General features: G+C 41.2%; 1 protein-coding gene across 2 annotated transcripts; it reads left to right on the forward strand.

Moving 5' to 3' along the window:
• The first annotated feature begins 788 nt into the window (after nt 1-788).
• LOC122552429 (Ig heavy chain Mem5-like) lies at nt 789-12,768 on the forward strand. Of its 2 annotated transcripts, none has more exons than XM_043695158.2 (6): nt 789-1,055; nt 1,670-2,008; nt 2,096-2,401; nt 8,227-8,340; nt 8,481-8,518; nt 12,604-12,768. In XM_043695158.2, exons 1-6 carry the CDS (start codon nt 1,013-1,015, stop codon nt 12,646-12,648), a joined length of 885 nt encoding a protein of 294 aa, XP_043551093.1. In that variant the 5' UTR covers nt 789-1,012; the 3' UTR covers nt 12,649-12,768. The 2 variants fall into 2 exon arrangements, with proteins under 2 accessions (XP_043551093.1, XP_087841128.1); XM_087985002.1 differs by having other exon boundaries at nt 2,099-2,401.
• The last annotated feature ends 6,307 nt before the right edge of the window (nt 12,769-19,075 follow it).

Consider the following 19,075-nt stretch of genomic DNA (forward strand, 5'->3'; position numbering starts at 1 on the left):
AAAGTGTGCAAAGAGAATAGTTGTACATAAAATGATGATCAGCTCGGGTAGCATTTAGGTTTAATGCTCAACTACAGGCCAATGTTAACCATGGCGTGTAGTTAATCAAAATTAAGATTTATAATCATGGTCAACACAAAGCATCATACTATCAATGTGGCATTAAAATGGCATCACTGCCTGAATGCGATAAATTGAGCAATATGTTTTTACAGCTGAAGTTCGAACTAACTATAATTTGTGAAAACTCAAGATTTTCATGAGACAGAAAACGTTTGTACAAACACTCGGGAAATTTCACGCGCTTTTGGCCAAAGTAATGTAGAGTGGTTTTTTGTAACAACCTATAAGTATAAAATGGTGTCTCCTTGTTATGCATCACCAAAAAACTAACCTGAAAGGTATGTTGTTCCTCCTGTGCTGGCATTAGCAATGTTTTCCGGATTTTTGAGTGCCTGAAAAGGTACCTGAAACTTTAACCTTCTGCATCAGAAGCCAGATGTCCACCCACTGAGTATGAGTTGATATGCTATGAATGAAGCCAAACCATCCATGAGATTAGATTCATTAGTAGAAAGAAGTTACTAATCTTTTAACTTTTATTATACAATCTAACACAATTTTGCTCTTGCAAGTAATGGCTGCATATGTAAGAGCGAGAAAACTTCAAAATCAAAATATGACCGCATATAAGATGCACTGAAAATGCTAAAATCAGCATTATGCAACATTTTCATTTTTATGTTGGACCGGAAACCGCCTCTCAACATATTGAGAATTATATTTTTCTCTCTATCTGTTGGCCTTTGTATATACATTTGTGTGTGGACAAAGCGTGTAAACAGGAAACCAAAAGCGTTCATTTGCACTGTGTTCTAGTTTCCATGCAGCTATTTTTTAAATGCAGCAAATAATCTCCACAGCAGTGCACTTCACAAGTTGGTGTCTCCTGATCGATATTCACGAAAGCAAAGAGTTATTGTGAAACTGACAACAACCTCAGCATCTAAAAATGAACGTTTTCACTCGATGTGCACTGTTCCATCTTTTGCCAGGTGAGATGTTCATATTTCCATCGTAAAATTGCTGAGAATTTGGTCACATAGAATATCAAGTAGCAATATTTTACAATAACAACATTCTGTTGAAGAGCTAAATTATCAAAGATCAATCAAAATGGGAGAAATTATCACAACCCCTGACAAATATTGGGAAAACAAGGTCTGTCGTTCTATTGACAATGGACATTGTCCATAATCGCTGCTCCAAAACAATCAAAACTGTTTATCTTAAATTTATGGCAGAGGCGTTTGTGGTCTTATCCGTTCAGTAGATTTGTCTGCTGCGTTTCTGAGATTACAAGAGTGATTATGTTTGATATGATGTTTCATTAGATACAAACTGTCATTCTGCATTTAAATTTAATCTTTCTTTCTTTCTGTCTGTCTTCATTTCCTCCTTTTCTTCTTTCTTCATTTTTCTTCTTTCTTTCTTTCCTTCTTTCTTTCCTTCTGTTTTTTTATTCTCTTTTTGTTTGTCTCACCATGTCGTAGAATTACACAATATGGCTCTTAAACTTCAATGATCCTTCGCTCAGTTTTAAGCCAGATATTGCTAAAGGTTTTTATTTTCTCGGTCTTTTCAACGTTGATGTTCTTTTTTTTCTCAGTTATTGTCTCTGAGACAGTCTTCCTGCAGACCCCACCAATCCAGAGTGTTTCTGTTGGAAGTACTATTAAACTGCATTGCCACACGGGTTGGTTTGCAAGTGGAGCTGTTCTGTGGTACAAACGCCATCAGCGAGAATATCTACAACTTGTTTATATTGTGAGGAAAGACTTCCCCCAAAAGCAACGATTTTCGGGTGAAATTAACAAAGATGCATCTATTTATTCTCTTGTGATTGAAGATGTTCAAAGGCATGACTCTGGTCAGTATTACTGCGCAGCTCGGAAATCCTATGGAACGGCTTTCATTTTTGGAAATGGCTCGACATTGCACATCGCGGGTAAGAATTGAAACCCATTCAGATAGCACAGCATTAACCCTAAGAATAATAATCGAATATTAATTCTCACATTCCTCCCAATCTTAGCAGGTCCCTCAAATATATTGATGTTATACCCATCACGGAATGAATTTTTTCAGATGGACGTTGTCCCATTGATTTGTTTAGTTAAAAATGTCAAATCCAAAACGCTCACCATCCATTGGAATGCTTCCACATGGAACTCTGTGGGTTCGATGGTTACTGAGGCAATAGACTCTGACGGGGCATACAGCATCATCAGCCACATAAGAGTGCCGACGGAAGCTTGGAACCATGATCCTGTCTGCAGTTGCTCAGCTGAAATCAACTCAAAAGAAATTCTCATCTCTGAATGTGTTTCACAAAAGAAAGGTAACGATTAAATGTCACTTCAATTTTTGTTGTAAGGTCGAACTATAGCTGCATTATTAGCAATACGAAATGTTATATTCCAAAAGCTGCCTTGTTTAATTATCTTACAACTTGTAACTTTCATTCACAAATACTTCTGATGTTTAGCTTTCTATATCATTGACATTTGTTTGCGCTTGACATTCTTCTGTAGTGGAGGATATGAATTAATTTGAAATTTTGCCGACTGAGGTTGGGAAATGCAATTTTCATTTTGTGACTTTAGTCTTACTGCCTTTGAATAGTATCTGTATTTCATGGCATTTGCAAAACATTTGAAAATACTATTTAGGTCAGTAGAGAACAAAGAACAAAGAAAATTACAGTGCAGGAACAGTCCCTTCAGTCCTCTAGATCCTCTGTCTCAACTTGTCGCCTGTTTTCTAAGAATCTATATCCCTCTGCTCTCTGCCCAATGATTTATAGCAGCACGGGCCTGGGCTCAATTCCAGCTTTGGTGATTGCCTGCGTGGAATTTGAATATTCTCCCCGTGTCTGTATGGGTTTCCTCCAGGTGCTCTGGTTTCCTCCCACAATCCGAAGATGTGCTGGTTAGGTGAATTAGTTATGATAAATTGTCCATAATGTTCAGTGATGTGTAAATTGGGGAAATTGGTCAGGGGCAAATATAAGGTAGGGAATGGGCCTGGTGGGTTACTCTTTGGAGCGTTAGTGTGCACTTGTGGTCCTGAAAGGACTGTTTCCACACTGTACTGATTCTGACATATTTTAAATGACTCGAATATGCCTGCCTCTACCACCTCCGCTGGAAATACGTTGTCTCCATCACCCTCTGCATAAACAACTTCCTATGCATTACTCCCTGAAACATTTCTCCTCTCACCTTGAACTCGTGATCCCCATTACTTTTGACCATACTTTTAGAAGAAGCGTCTTGCTATCCACCCTGTCTACACATCTCAAGATTTTGTAGACCTCAATCAAGCCACCTTCAACCTCTTTATTTCTAGTGAAAGAAATCCTGATCTTCTCTTCGCAACCAGTGCCCTCCATACCAGGCAACATGCTTGAAACTCCTCTGCACCCTCCCCAAAGCATCCACATCCTTTTGACAATGTGGTGAACAGAATTTATGCAGTATTCCAAATGTGGCCGAACTAAGTCTTATACAACTGTAACATGAGCTGCCAACTCTTGTATTCAATACACCGATTGATGAAGAAAAGCATGCCTATTGCCTTCTTGACCACTATTACGACTTGCATTGCCACCTTCAGGATACAATGGACCTGAACACCCAAATCTATCTGTGCATCAATTTTTCCCAGTACCTTTCCATTTAACATGTAGTTCGCTCTTGAATTTGACTTTCCAAAATGCATCACTTCGTATTTGCCCAAAGTGAACACCATCTGCCATTTCTCTGCCAAACTCTCCACTCTATCTCTATTCTGCTGTATCTCTGACAGTCGCCTTCACTATGTACTACTTCACCAACTTTAATGTCATCTGCTCACTTGCTAATGAGAACACCTATACCTTCCTCCAGATCACTTTTGTATATCACAAACAACAGTGATCCCAGGATAGATCACTGTGGAAAAGCATTGGTCACAGTTCTCCATTTTGAGAAACTCCTTTCCACTAATACTCTCTGTCTCCTGTTGCCCATCGAGCTAGTACACCCTGGACCCCATGCGACTTCACTTTCTTCATCAGCCTACCATGGGAAACCTGAACAAATACCTTACTTCACTTCATGTATAGGACATCCAAAGGCCTTCCGTCATCAATCAATTTTGTTACTTCCTCAAACAGTTCTACTAAGTTGGCAAGATTTGACATTCCTTGAACAAAACCATGTAGCCTATCACTGAGAAGCAAGTTTTCTTCCAAATGGGAATAAATCCTATCCCTCAGTATCTTCTCCAGCAACTTCCTTACCACTGACGTCAGGATCACTGGCCTATAATTACCTGGGCTATCCCTGCTACTCTTCCAAAACAAGAGGACAAAATTAGTAATTGTCTAGTCTTCTGGTACAACACCTGTTCTAGGATGCTGCAAGGATATCTGTTAAGGCCCCGGATACTTCCTCTCTCGCTTCCCTCAGTAACCTGCAATAGGTCCCATCCAGACCTGGAGACTTGTCCACTATAATACCTTTTAGAAAACCTAACACCTCCTACCTCCTTATGCTGACTTGACCTAGATTAATCAAGCATCTATCCTTAACCTCAACATCTGTAAAGACCCTCTCGTCGGTGAATATCAATGCAAAGTCCTCGTTAGAATATGACCCATTTTCTCTGACTCCACACATAACTTTCCTCCTTTATCCTTGAATGTGCCAACCCTTTGTCTAGTTACCCTCTTGCTCCTCATATATGAATAAAAGGCTTTGGGATTTTCCTTAACCCAGTTGCTAACGATATTTCATGACACCTTTGAGTCCTCTTTATACCTCATAGTTAAATGTAGGATTTCCCGTATGCCGCCCAAACCGACTAGGTGCAATTATTTAGCTCAGTAGGTAAATGTAGGTTTTCCCGTATCCCTCTCAAATGCAATATGTATATTTTCATATCGTTTCCCCTGAATTTTCACAAGGGATTATTATACAAGTATTCCTTCAGCCACAATCTCTTTAGATACATCACATTCCTTATTTTCATCGTTATCGTGATTTGTATATGTATAGCTCCAGCTATGCACAAAATGGTTCACCCCAAATCTCAAATGATGTATTGGTAAATCCATTATCATTGTCGCCATTAGGTTATTTTTGCATTAGCATTGGGAAATTCTTATCTAATTTTATTTGATTAAAGCATGAAGATCTCTGTCAAAACAACACTTTTCAAATGCAAGAAGTTCATGTTTTCCCAATCTTTTATGACTGATAAAACCATAAATTCTAGGGTCATTCTCGAACATTGTTATTTTACCTTCCACAGAATGCATCAAACATTTGCTAAACCAAGTACAGAAATATCCATGTTACTCCACGTTTTGACACATCAATGTTAACTTGGCGGACTCCACTTCTTGAAATGCGATGCTATCCATCATATGATTACCTTTCTTCTTTGACTTTATTTGACAATAATGCCCACATTAATGCAATCATTTGTTAACATATATAGGCAAATAAGCTTTATTGTACTCACTTAGATGACGTATTTCGAGGTAGAATGCAAACTTTTTAATATATCCAAACCAAAATTAAACGAGGAATGAGGAAAAACAAACAAACATGATGAAGTAACCATTATAAGCATTCAGTGATTACTGCCAAGTGGTTTACAATTCTAAATTGGAACAAAGAACCATCCAGGGCATAAGCAAGTCCTTCGGCCCTCTAAACCTGTGCCAACACATTTTGCCCTCCAATGCAAAAACTGTCTTCACTTCCACAATCTGTATCCCTCTATTCCCCTCTTATACATGAATTCATCTAGGTACTTCGTGTATGCTGGTATTGTGTCTGCTTACACCACCTCCTCTGGCAGCGTGTTACAGACACTTGCCACCCTTTCTGTGAAAGACATGCCTCGGCAAACTCCTTTAAACTTCACCCACATCCCCTGACCTTGAATCTGTGTTACCTAGTAATTACCATCGACACTCTTGGGACAGCCCTTGCACTTGACATCTCATCAGTGCCATTCGCAACCTTTTAAACTTTTGTCAGTTCACCCTTCAACCTACTGTGTTCCACTGAAAACAAATCCAGTCTATCTAACCCTTCTTCATAGCTAAAATACCCCATCCCAGGCAACATGCTGGTAAATATTTGCTGTAGCCCTTCCAAAGCATCTGCATTCTTCTGGTTGTGTGGCGACCAGAGCTCTATGCTATATTCCAAGCGTGGCTTCATAAAGTTTTTATAATATTGCAACATAACTTGCCCAACCTGATACTTAGTACACGTTCCAATAAAGGCAAGCATAGACCTTTCTTACTACTTTATCTACCTGTGCTGCCACCTTCAATGATTTGTGAATCTCCACACCTAGTTCCCTCAGCATGTCAATACTTTAAGGGTACTGCCATTCCGTGTATAATTTCCACCTGTACATGACCTTCCAAAATGCATCAACTCATATTTGTAAGAATTAAACTCCATCTGCTATTTTTGTCCATGCCTCCAACTGTTCTATAGCCTGCTCTATCCTCTGACAATCCTCCCCACTATCCACAATTTCAGACGTGTTTGTATCGTTCACAAACTAATTAATTATACCAGCCACGTTTTCGTCCAAATCATCTATGTACATCACGAACAGCAGAGGTCCCAGCGCTGAAACCTGTGGAACAGCACGAGTCACAGACTTCCATTCCGAAAAACGTCCTTCCACAGCTACACTCTGTCTTCTAATACGATGTCAGTTCTGCAGCATCTTGCCAGCCCACCCCGATAACATGCGACTCTACCTTATGCACCAATCTGTCATGAGGGATCTTGTTGAAGGCTTCACTGAAGTCCATGCAGACAACATCAACCAGTGTTCTCTCATCATCCATCTTTGTCACCTGCTCAAAAAGCTCGATCAACTTAGCAAGGCCCGCCTTCCCCCGCACAAAACATTGCTGTCTATTGCTAATAAGTTGATTGCCTTCTAAATGCATATAGATCGTGCTCATGAGAACCTTTTGCAATAATTTGTCTATCAGCTACTTGAGGCTCACAGGCCTATAATTTCCTGGTAGCTGTGAGAATTATTAATTGCGGAGGTGCAGCTTCTTAACGATAACGAGCACCAAGTTGTGAAACTGAAGCCATCTTCAATGGTATGAATGTAGAACAGTACAGCGCTATAATAAGCCCTTTGATCCAATATATATGTGTAAACATGATACCTTTCTAATCTAATCTCATCTACCTGTATATTGCCCATATCCCTCCATTCCCAGCTTAATCATGTGTCTGTCTACTTTTCTCTTAAGCTTTGGTGTTGTCTGCTTATACCACCTCCCCTGACAAAGCATTCCAGGCACTCACCATCGTCTCTGTCAAACCAAAATTCTTTGCCCATCTCGTTCATCTCCTTTAAACTTTACCTTATTGACGAGTAAAACAAATGCATAGTTAACATTTTTAAGTCAGTGATATCTGTTTGAAGTTCCAACTTGCAATGATATCTTGTAGCACATGTCAATGTATACAAACAATAGGGTATATTCTGAAAAGGACACGAAGGATTATCTCTGAGAAGTAAAATGTGAGGCCGAAAGTATAGAACTATAAGTGCACATTTTTGCGTTTCGAGAAATGTTGACCGTTATCCACTCCAGGAGGCAAAGTGGAATTTGGATTTGACACAAATAATGCTTGTAACTGAGGATAAAATCCGACCCAGGGAATAAAATTAGGATTTGTGTGGCAAGGAATCAGCAACACATGGAGAATATTACAAATTCATTCTCTGCTGTACACTTCAACGATTTCAGTGTTTTTTTATCTTACTACATTTGCATAATTTAGTTGTCTCTCACACACACACACACACACACACACACACACACACACACACACACACACACACACACACACACACACACACACACACACACACACACACACACACACACACACACACACACACACACACACACACACACACACACACACACAGCCTCACAGTCTCGCAGTCTATCTCACAGTCACTTTCCAGCATTCTACTTGTTTATTCCTTTTCCAGCAGGCTACGAAATTACTCCCCATCGCCAGCTACGTTTCGGTGTGTCTCCATCTGTTTTCTACAACTGCGTATTGGTGCAGATTATATACTTTTAAGAGCTCTTGATTTTTTTTTCTTCAGAAGCTCCGCATAGCATTTGCCTTTTAAATCTTTATGGGAGTGCATTAGCGATTATTTTCCTCCTTGCTATATTGACTATTATCACGGGATGGAGATACAGGAATCGCCATTCAGGTATGGAATATTTTTTGGTGCTGTGAATCTATTCTGCTCTATATCCTTGTCTTTGTGTTATTGTGCTATAAAATTCTTGCACATAAATTAACCTGATAGAAGTCATATTTTATTGACTATTACGTTTCTCTTTATATCAGGAAACTGGAAAACTGCTGTGCTGAGACAAACACAAGAGGTAAGGGCTTCAAGTTCTTCTTTCTAATGACCTTAATTTTGTTTATTATTCATTCACTGGAAAAGGGAGTCGTTGGCTAGCCCAATATTTATTAGCCAGAGGCCAGTTAAAAGCCACGCACATTGTTGTAAGTCTGGAGTCACATATAAACCAGATCAGGTAAGGATGGATGTTTTCAATTCTAAAGGGCGTTATATTTTGATTTTATTCGATTTAGTACTGTCACTTGTACCGAGATAAAGTGAAAAATATTCTTTTAAACACTCTCAAGACAAATCATACTTTTCAGAAGTATATTAAGATAACAGAACAGAATTCAGAATATAATGTTTCAGCTACAGAGAAGGTGCAGAGACAGATCGACTCTAATATATGCGACATCTGTTCATAAGTCTGATAATAGAGAAGAAGAGGCTGTTCTTAAGTCGGTTGGTAACTGTTAAAACGTTTTTGCATTTCTGTCCATGTGAAAAAGCGCAAGAGTAAAATGGTGGAGGTGGGGGGTCTTTGATTTTGTTGGCTACTTTACCGAGGCAACGGGGACTACAGATGAGGTCAATGGAAGGAAGACTGTTTTTCATAATGAACTCGCTCCGTTCACAATTCTATGTCATTCTTTGTGTTCTTGGATAAAGCAATTGACATGCCAAGCTTTAATGCATCGTAACAGAATGTTCTCCATGGTGCATTTAGAATGTTCTCCATGGTACATTTACAAAAGTGGGTAAAGGTCATTGCGGACATGCCGAGTATCCTTAGCCTTGTGAGGAAATACAGGCATTTGGTGAGCTTTCTTGACTGTAGAGATGTAACAAGACTGCTGGTGAGAGTTATTCACAGTAACTAGAATCTCTCGAACACCTCCATCTGAGCAACATTGAGACGGACAGTGGCGTGTTTCCCACTTCTTGAAGTGAACCAAGGGGTTATTTGTCCAACAATTGGGTTGGATACATTGTCATCATTTCAGAGTTTTATTGAATTCACATCCCACAATCTGACATGGGGGTGGGGTTGGAATTTGAACTCAGTCAGGACATTACATTTGTTTCCAGAGTAATAGTCGAGTGACAATACCATCATGCCATCACCTCACTCAAACTGGTGAGATGTCTTTTATTTTGCTTTATCAATTAATGTTTAATGGTTAAGGCTCCAGAAATCTAGAGGCATATTAAAAGTTAACACTGGAAAGCAGCCTTTTTTTTGCTATTTTTTCCAATTTCTTCAAGCGTTGTGAGAATCTCTTGCTTAGTCACCATATAGAATATAATAGAATGAAACCGAAATGCATTTTCACGTGTATTTTTATATGAAAATATGGTGAAAATGCTTATAAGTCTCCCCAACATGGTATTTATGTCACTGACAGAAGTCATACAAAATAAGAAAAGCGTAAAATTATGACAAAGTTCATCACAGTTTAGTTAACGGCTCTTAGGCTGGGGAGAAGCCAATTAAGGAACAATGGAATCTGAAGTCGCAAGCGTGAGGAGACTAAAATTCCAGCACATGATCACCATGCTGGGCCACTGAAATACTGGGCTGGAAGCCTCCACCAAAGGAGACTGCCAGGCCAGCCCTTCACTGCAAATCCTGGACGAGACCGCCACTCCTGGACGAGACTGTCTGTCATGCTGTTGGAATATCTGGACGCCAAAGACGAAGACGACCTCCACAGAGGGACGAGACGTCCACGCCAGGACATCCTGTTCCTTGGATACTGCCTGACCTGCTGTGCTTTTCCATCAACACATTTTCAGCTCTTTTTTTTTATCGTCTTGCACTCTTAGCCATTTTAGAGGAACCGGTTCTTTATGGTTCAGGAGCCTATGACATGGAATGCTTTGGCATTGATAGTGTCCAGCTCTTCGTATATTGTTAGAATTTTGGCATTTAAAAATTTGTGCCTCGTGAATCGTGCACAGGCTTTTCTGAGAAGGTCGAGTAAAACTCAATGCATGATTCCAGGTTTTGGATTTGATCTTTTAGCCACAGTAAATATATGACAAGTGCAGCCTATTTTCTTGTTATTGATAAATCCCCAGAATGGTGATAGTGGGTGTTCAGTGATGGTAATGGTATGAATCTCAAGACTGTATTTTTCCTTCTGGAGATGATAAATGCCAGACAGTTGTAGCATGAATGTTACTTGTCAATTTTATCAAGGACTTGTTGCGCTTGGTCATGGACAATTTCAGTGTTTTAGGAGTCGCAAATTTGCTGAATCTTGTTATGTCATGAGCAAATATTCCAACTTCTAACTTCATAATGGTCACAAAGTCATGAAGAAGTAGCTGAAGACGGTGGGCCAAGGATACTGCACTGTAATGCTCAGTCAGAAATGTTCGAGTGGCATGGTGACTCAGTGATTAGCAGAGCTGCCTCACTGTACCAGGTACTAGGGTTAGACTTTCACTTGTCCGCTCCACCCTCCACTCTGACCTATCACCATCACCCCCACCCCCCTGCATCTACCTATCACCTTCCAAGGTACATTCAACCCAGCCTCACATCCCCCACTTATTTCTCAGCCCTCTTGCCTACCCGCTCACATTCCTGATGAAGGGATGATGTGCAAAACCTGACTCTCCAGCTCCTCAGCTGATGCCCGATCTGCTGTTCTTTCCTACTCTTTCGACTCTTTCCTCCCATAGTGCAAAGATGCGCAATTTAGTTTCATTGGCCGTGATAAGTTACCCATAGTTAAGGAACTTATGGATTACATGACTTAGCCATGAAAAAAACACGGTTTGGATGCTATTCTCTTTGGAGGGTTGGTAGGGACACATGAGTGAAATGTAGGGAGTTTATGTTCTGGAGCTGAGGTAACTGATAAATACGATTAAACCACATGTAGTCCAGGATAACTTGTAAATTGATGCAAAAGAAGGGCCACAGGTTGTAGGTGTGGCTGAAGGGCCGTGACAGTTGTGTGTCATATCAATCAGTTTGTCTGTCTTCTTGTTTGTTATGTATACATAAACGATGTAAATGAGAATCTGAATGGGGTTCAGAGAATGAAAGTTAACTTTGTGGAAGACACAAAGATTGCTCAGGTGGTTGACAGTGAGGAGGAATCAGTTAGGTTACAGGAGGATGTAAGCAACCGTAAATCATTGCAGCTGGAATATAACTCTGATGAATGTGAGGTGATATACTTTGGTAGGAGTAACAGAACAAGGGAGTACTGAGTCATGCTGAAATCAGAGAAGAAAGGTCTTGCGATGCTTCTCCACAGATCCTTGAAGCTGGCACAACAGGCTAATAAGTAAGTTTTGAAATTGTGCAGACTCTTGCCCTTATCAGTCATGACATAGATTGAGAGATCGGGGATATTTTTGAAGGTGTACAAAACTTTGGTTAGAGCCCAGCTTGGACATTGTGTGCAGTTCTTTTTAATAGGAAGGATGTGATTGCAGTGGAAAATGTGCAGTTGGGAAGCCCCAAGATGTTCCCAGGTCTTGAACATTTAGCTATGACTAGGCAATCAATAGACTTGTTTTCTGTTTTGCAACAGATGACTTGAGGGGAAACCTGGTAGTGGTATACCTGATTATGAGGTGCATAGATAGGATGGATAGAAGTCAGACTTTCTCCTGAGTTGGAGAGTCAATATCAAAAGGGTGCACTTTCCATGAAAGACAGGAGATATATAAGGAATTTTGGATAGGGGTGCAACACCCAGAGAGCATTATGGGGGGGGGGGGGGTGTAGGGAATGTTGAGGCAGGTAAACGTTAAAGTTTTAAAAGTACTTGAACTCATTACATCCAAGGTTATCAGCCAGGTGGGAGTAAATAAGAACTTGTATAGTTTTTATGATACAAATTTGATGGGTTATAAAGGCCTTCCCTGTACTGCATGCCTTTAGGATTCTGTGAACAAAATGACGCACGTTTGGCAGTGGAAATATAAAAGTAATTCACCTTCGTTTTTATAATGTTGCCTTTTCATTTGAAACAGTTGCATATATGCAGATTAAAGAATCAGTTGTTATCTAATTGAATAGATGTTCGGAACATTAAATGAACGAATACAACCTATATATTTCCACAATCACAATGATCTTTTTTCCTTCCTCAGACTGTCTATGCTGATTTGGCTTTTACAGCGGATCCGACATTCTAATGGAAAAAAAGAAGGAAGTATTTGTATGCATATTTAAATGAAAAAAGACTTTTACTAAACCCATGCCAAAATTCATGTATTTGTTCCATAGCCCTGTATCATACTTTTATTCAACATGTCGTCCAATTAATTTTTATGTGTGATTTTATTTTCTGTCACGATAAGCGTGTCAAGAATTGAGCTCCAAGTCTTTACCACGATCACATGATATGCTTTACTTTTGCACCGTCCAAAGCATTCTATCTATTCCGAAGTTTGTGCTTACTGTCTCGACCCTTCTAGCATTTTAAATACTTTGATCAAACTGAGAACATCACAACACAGTATAATTGCATGCATGCCAATTAGCTAGCTACTCACCTTCGATTCTCTCAAGGCGTACAAGCACATAAAATGTTTCTTCATGCAATAACTATTTTCGTCTTCCTACCTGCAAATACGGAAGGTTCCTCTGCTCCACACCAAGGCCAATCGACCTCATTTTTTTGTGAAAGCTCATCTGACCTTGAATCCACTTCCTTTCTTAATACCAATGACATTTGAACCTATTGCTAATCAGTGTGCCTTCTAAATCAACCTCATATATATTCAATGATCCAAACTCAAGTTATTTTTATGATAACGAGTGCGAGGCATAAACATCAAGTTGCAGCATATAGGTAATAGTCGTAGGTAATATGATTTTTTGTTTTTTTTATTTCTAACCCTTGCTTAATATTGAAGTGCCATCTGGCGTTTTAATCACTATTGACCTGGCAGATTGCTTTCAATCATCCATTGTAATCCACATAGACATCAGTTCATACCATTCTTCAATTCTCTTGAGCACACTCTGTTTCACTTCCTGGAATGCAAACTATCCGGGGAAGAATGCCTCATCTTCTGCCATGGGACCCTTCAACCACATGACATCAATATCACCTTCACTTGTTTCCAAATCTCCCCTCTTGCACCTCATCGCAGATCCAAACCTCCAACTCTGGACTGTGCTCTTGACCTGTCCTACCTGTCGATCTTTCTCCCCCCCCAACCGGTTCATCCCGACTGACCTCCACCTATATCCATCTATCACCTTCCCAACTAACGTATCCCATCCACACTCCAAGCAACCCCTCCCCCATTTATCCCTTATCACCCTTCCACCTCCATATTTCTGATGAAGGGGTATTGCCCGAAACGCCGATTCTGCAGCTCCCCGGATGCTGCCTGACTTGCTCTGCTTTTCCAGTGCCACCCTTTTCGTCTCTGACACTCAATCATCTGCAGTCCACACTTTCTCCTAATTTCTGGGTTCATGTAAACTTTTCAGTTTCTATCTTTCAGACACTCTGTAACTTCCACTCTATATTATGACTCAAATTACCAATGTCAGGGATCATTCCCATTCCACCCAGAATAGGCATTCTTATTCCTTTTTATTTGAACCTAGATAAGTAATGCATATTTCTAATAGCAGGTAATGGAGCCTTAGGCCTGAGGACCCAAATGCTTCTAAGGCTGATGAGATTTAGTTTGCAATGTGTTATGGGCTAGGCCAGACCTTTCAAGACATTCGTGAGCAGACAACCCAGATCTTAGCTTTGCAATTTGCTTCGGTAAGTGTACAGTGGAAGTTACCCAGTGTACGCTAGCTAGGTTGACTACCAGGGTTTGAAACTGACAAAAGATGTATGCACAAAACTACACAATGAAACAAAAAGAACAGAATGAAGAGCTCTTACAGAACTCAGTCGATCCAAACGAGACTTAATTATGCTGTTCCAAATATGCACAACAGTCCCAAAAAGCAAACCCCCTTAAAGCACTTTTTTAGGTTATCAAATGTTTTTTCCTTGCTATCCACAGAAACCTCTTCCGCCTTTTTAACTAGTTGATGAGTGGAGCAGCCACATGGCTAAAGGTTGGCACAAACCTTTGGTAAAATTCACTCAACCCCAGAAACTGTAGGGTTTTTTTTTTTGTTTACGGTGTGGGAAATTCCCCAATTACTTTCGCTTTCACATCCCATGGGACCATTCGTCTTTGTCCAGGAATGGCCCAGAAATTCACTTTTAACTAGGTTTACCATCAAGTCTGCCTTTTGCACTCGATCAAACAAGTCTGATAAATGCTGTGAATGCTTCTTCCATGAGTGACTAAAATCACCAAGTCATCAATATACACCACACAGTTGGTTAATCCGGCAAATACCTTATTAGTCAGTCTCTGAAATGTGGGAGGAGCATTTTTCATACGAAATAGGATGGCTTTGAACTGATATAGTCCATTTGGCGTTACGAAAGCCGAAATTGCCTTTGCTCTCTCTGGCAGCGATACTTGCCAGTAGCGTCTGAACAAGTCCAATTTAGAAATATAAGCTGTTTGTCCCACTTTTTTAAACACAGCCCTCCAACTGTAGAATTGGATATGCATCAGTCTTTGCAACAGTGTTTACTTTGTGATCGTCCACACAGAACTGTTGGGTACCATCTGGCTTTGGCACCATGACTGTGGGTGAGCTCCAGTAACTAACTCATTTCGATTGTGTCGTCTTAGAGCACGTGCTCTATCTCCTTCAGAACATGTGCCAGCTTTAGAGAGTTATGCCTGTAAGGATGTCGCTTAATCGGAACAGCATCTCCGATATCTACATCATGCACAGTTGGGTTACAATTTCTCCGTTTATTTCCGTATATCTTCCCATGTAATAGTAATAACTGTTTCAGGTCATTTCGATTTTCTTGTGGAAGGTAACTCAATAATGTATCCCAATTTTTGACAACTTTCTCATTGTCCAATTTGACTTGAGGAATGTCCAATTCAGAATCTGAACTTGGTTCTTCCTTCTGTGTTGTAATCATGAACACCTTCGACTCTTGCTTTCCTTCCCTATCAAAATCTCTTTTGAGCATATTCACTTGACATACTCTGTGAGATTTCTTCCTATCTGGAGTAATGATCAACTAGTTTACCTCACTCAATTCCAGAATATGTTTGGCGACTGAAAGAGCCATTGATATCCCAGGTTTTAGAACATAGATCATAGAAAAATACAGCGCAGTACAGGCCCTTTGGCCCTCGATGTTACACCGATCCAAGCCCACCTAACCTACACTAGCCCACTATCCTCCATATGCCTATCCAATGCCCGTTTAAATGCCAATAAAGAGGGAGAGTCCACCATTGCTACTGGCAGGGCATTCCATGAACTCACAACTCGCTGAGTAAAGAATCCACCCCTAACATCTGTCCAATACCTACCACCCCTTAATTTAAAGCTATGCCTCCTCGTAATAGCTGACTCCATACGTGGAAAAAGGTTCTCATGGTCAACCCTATCTAAACCCCTAATCATCTTGTACACCTCTATCAAGTCACCCCTAAACCTTCTTTTCTCCAATGAAAACAGCCCCAAGTGCCTCAGCCTTTCCTCATACGATCTTCCTACCATGCCAGGCAATATCCTTAAGGAATTCAATAAGGTTTGTGAGGCACTACCTGCCCTTCTCTGCACCCGTTCCAGTGCCTCCACATCCTTCCTATAGTATGGCGACTAAAACTGCATACAATACTCCAGATGCGGCCGCACCAGAGTCTTATACAACTGCAACATGACCTCAGGGCTCCGGAACTCAATTCCTCTACCAATAAAAGCCAGTACGCCATATGCCTCCTTCACCACACTATTTACCTGGGTGGCAACTTTCAGAGATCTGTGTACATGGACACCAAGATCCCTCTGCTCATCCACACTACCAAGTATCCGACCATTAGCCCAGTAACCCGTCTTTTTGTTACTCTTACCAAAGTGAATCACCTCACACTTACCGACATTGAACTCCATTTGCCACCTTTCTGCCCAGCTCTGCAACTTATCTATATCCCGCTGTAACCTGACACATCCTTCCTCACTGTCAACAACTCCACCGACTTTCGTATCATCCACAAACTTGCTCATCCAAACTTCTAACCCCTCCTCCAGGTCATTTATAAAAATGACAAACAGCAGTGGTCCCAAAACAGATCCTTGCGGAACACCGCTAGTAACTGCACTCCAAGATGAACCTTTACCATCAACTACTACCCTTTGTCTTCTTCCAGCCATCCAATTCCTAATCCAAACCTCCAACTCACCCTCAATGCCATACCTCCGTATTTTTTGCAGTAGTCTACCATGGGGAACCTTATCAAACGCCTTACTAAAATCCATATACACCACATCTACCGCTTTACCCTCGTCTACCTCCTCAGTCACCTTCTCAAAGAATTCAATAAGGTTTGTGAGGCACTACCTGCCCTTCACAAAACCATGCTGACTATCCTTGATCACATTATTCCTATCCAGATGTTCATAAATCCTATCCCTTACAATTCTCTCTAAGAAGTTTGCCCAGAACAGAAGTGAGACTCACCGGCCTATAGTTACTAGGGTTATCCATACTCCCCTTCTTGAACAAGGGAACCACATTTGCTATCCTCCAGTCTACTGGCACTATTCCTGTAGACAACAAGGACATAAAAATCAAGGCCAATGGCTCTGCAATCTCCTCCCTTGTTTCCCAGAGAATCCTAGGATAAATGCCATCAGGCCCAGGGGACTTATCTATTTTCACCCTTTCCAGAATTTCCAACACCTCTTCCCTACATACCTCAAAGCCGTCCATTCTAATTAATTGTGACTCAATATTCACAACGACAACAATGTCCTGTTCCTGATTGAATACTGACGAAAAGTATTCATTCAGTGTCTCCCCAATCTCTTCAGCCTCCACACGCAACTTCCCATTACTATCCTTGACTGGACCTATTCCTACCCTAGTCATTCTTTTATTCCTGACATACCTATAGAAAGCCTTAGGGTTTTCCCTTATCCTACCAACTAAGGACTTTTCATGCCCCCTCCTTGCTGCTCTTAGCTCTCTTTTCAGATCCTTCCTGGCTACCTTATAACTCTCAATCGCCCCAATTGAACCTTCACGCCTCGTCTTTACATAGGCCGCCCTCTTCCATTTAACAAGGGATTCCAATTCCTTATTAAACCACGGCTCCCTCACACGACCCTTTCCTCCCTGCCTGACAGGTACATACTTATCAAGGACACTCAATAGTTGCTCATTGAACAAACTCCACATATCAATTGTGCCCATGCCTTGAAGCCTACTTTTCCAAGCCACGCATCCTAGGTCATGCCACACCGCATCATAATTTCCCTGCCCCCATCTATAACTCTTGCCCTGCAGTGCACACTTAACCCTCTCCATCACTAGAGTAAAAGTCACCGAATTGTGGTCACTGTCCCCAAAGTGCTCACCTACCTCCAATTCTAACACCTCGCCTGGTTCGTTACCCAGAACCAAATCCAGTATGGCCTCACCTCTTGTTGGCCTGTCTACATATTGTGTCAGGAAACCCTCCTGCACACATTGGACAAACACCGACCCATTTAACGAACTCGAGCTATAGCTTTCCCAGTCAATATCTGGAAAGTTAAAGTCCCCCATAACAACCACCCTATTACTTTCACTCTTCTCCTGAATCATCCTCGCAATCCTTTCTTCTACATCTCTAGGACTATTAGGAGGCCTGTAGAAAACTCCTAACCGGGTGACTTCTCCTTTCCTATTCCTAACCTCAGCCCAAACTACCTCAGATGGCGAGTCTTCATCCATCGTCCTTTCCACCCTGTAATACTATCTTTGACAAGCAATGCCACACCTCCCCCTCTTTTACTCCCACCTCTGACCCTACTAAAACATTTAAACCCCGGAACCTGCAACAGCCAATCCTGTCCCTGTTCTACCCATGTCTCCGTAATAGCCACAACATCGAAATCCTAGGTACCAACCCACGCTGTAGGTTCACCTACCTTATTTCGTATACTTCTTGCATTGAAATATACACATTTCAAGCCACTTTCCTACACTCCAGGTCCTGCACCCTAAAGCTACAGTCTGGGTTCCCATGCCCCTGCAGAGTTAGTTTGAACCCCCCCCCCCCCCCTCCCCCAAGAGCACTAGCAAACCTCCCACCAAGAATACTGGTTCCCCTCAGGTTCAGATGTAGACCATCCTGTTTATAGAGGTCCCACCTTCCCCAGAAAGAACCCCAGTTATCCAGATACCGGAATCCCTCCCTCCTGCACCATCCCTGTAGCCACGCATTTAACTGTTCTCTCTCCCTATTCCTCGACTCTCTATCACGTGGCACCGGTAACAAACCAGAGGCAACAACTGTGTTTGTTCTAACTCTGAGCTTCCAACCTAGCTCCCTGAAAGCCTGCCTAACATCCTCAGCCCTCCTCCTACCTATGTCGTTTTGTGTAGACAACCAAACTACACCCGAAATAAAGACACTATCACCTACCACTCACTGCCTAAAATCTCGTAAAAAGCCCCCATTCTGTTTTGAACTAGTCCAGACCACTCAAAACATTCTTGAGCAGGCAACC

Source organism: Chiloscyllium plagiosum, unplaced genomic scaffold (genome assembly GCF_037043375.1).
Source record: "Chiloscyllium plagiosum isolate Xiang-an unplaced genomic scaffold, Cpla_swu_hap1 HiC_scaffold_50, whole genome shotgun sequence".
Taxonomy (NCBI): Eukaryota; Metazoa; Chordata; class Chondrichthyes; order Orectolobiformes; family Hemiscylliidae; genus Chiloscyllium; species Chiloscyllium plagiosum.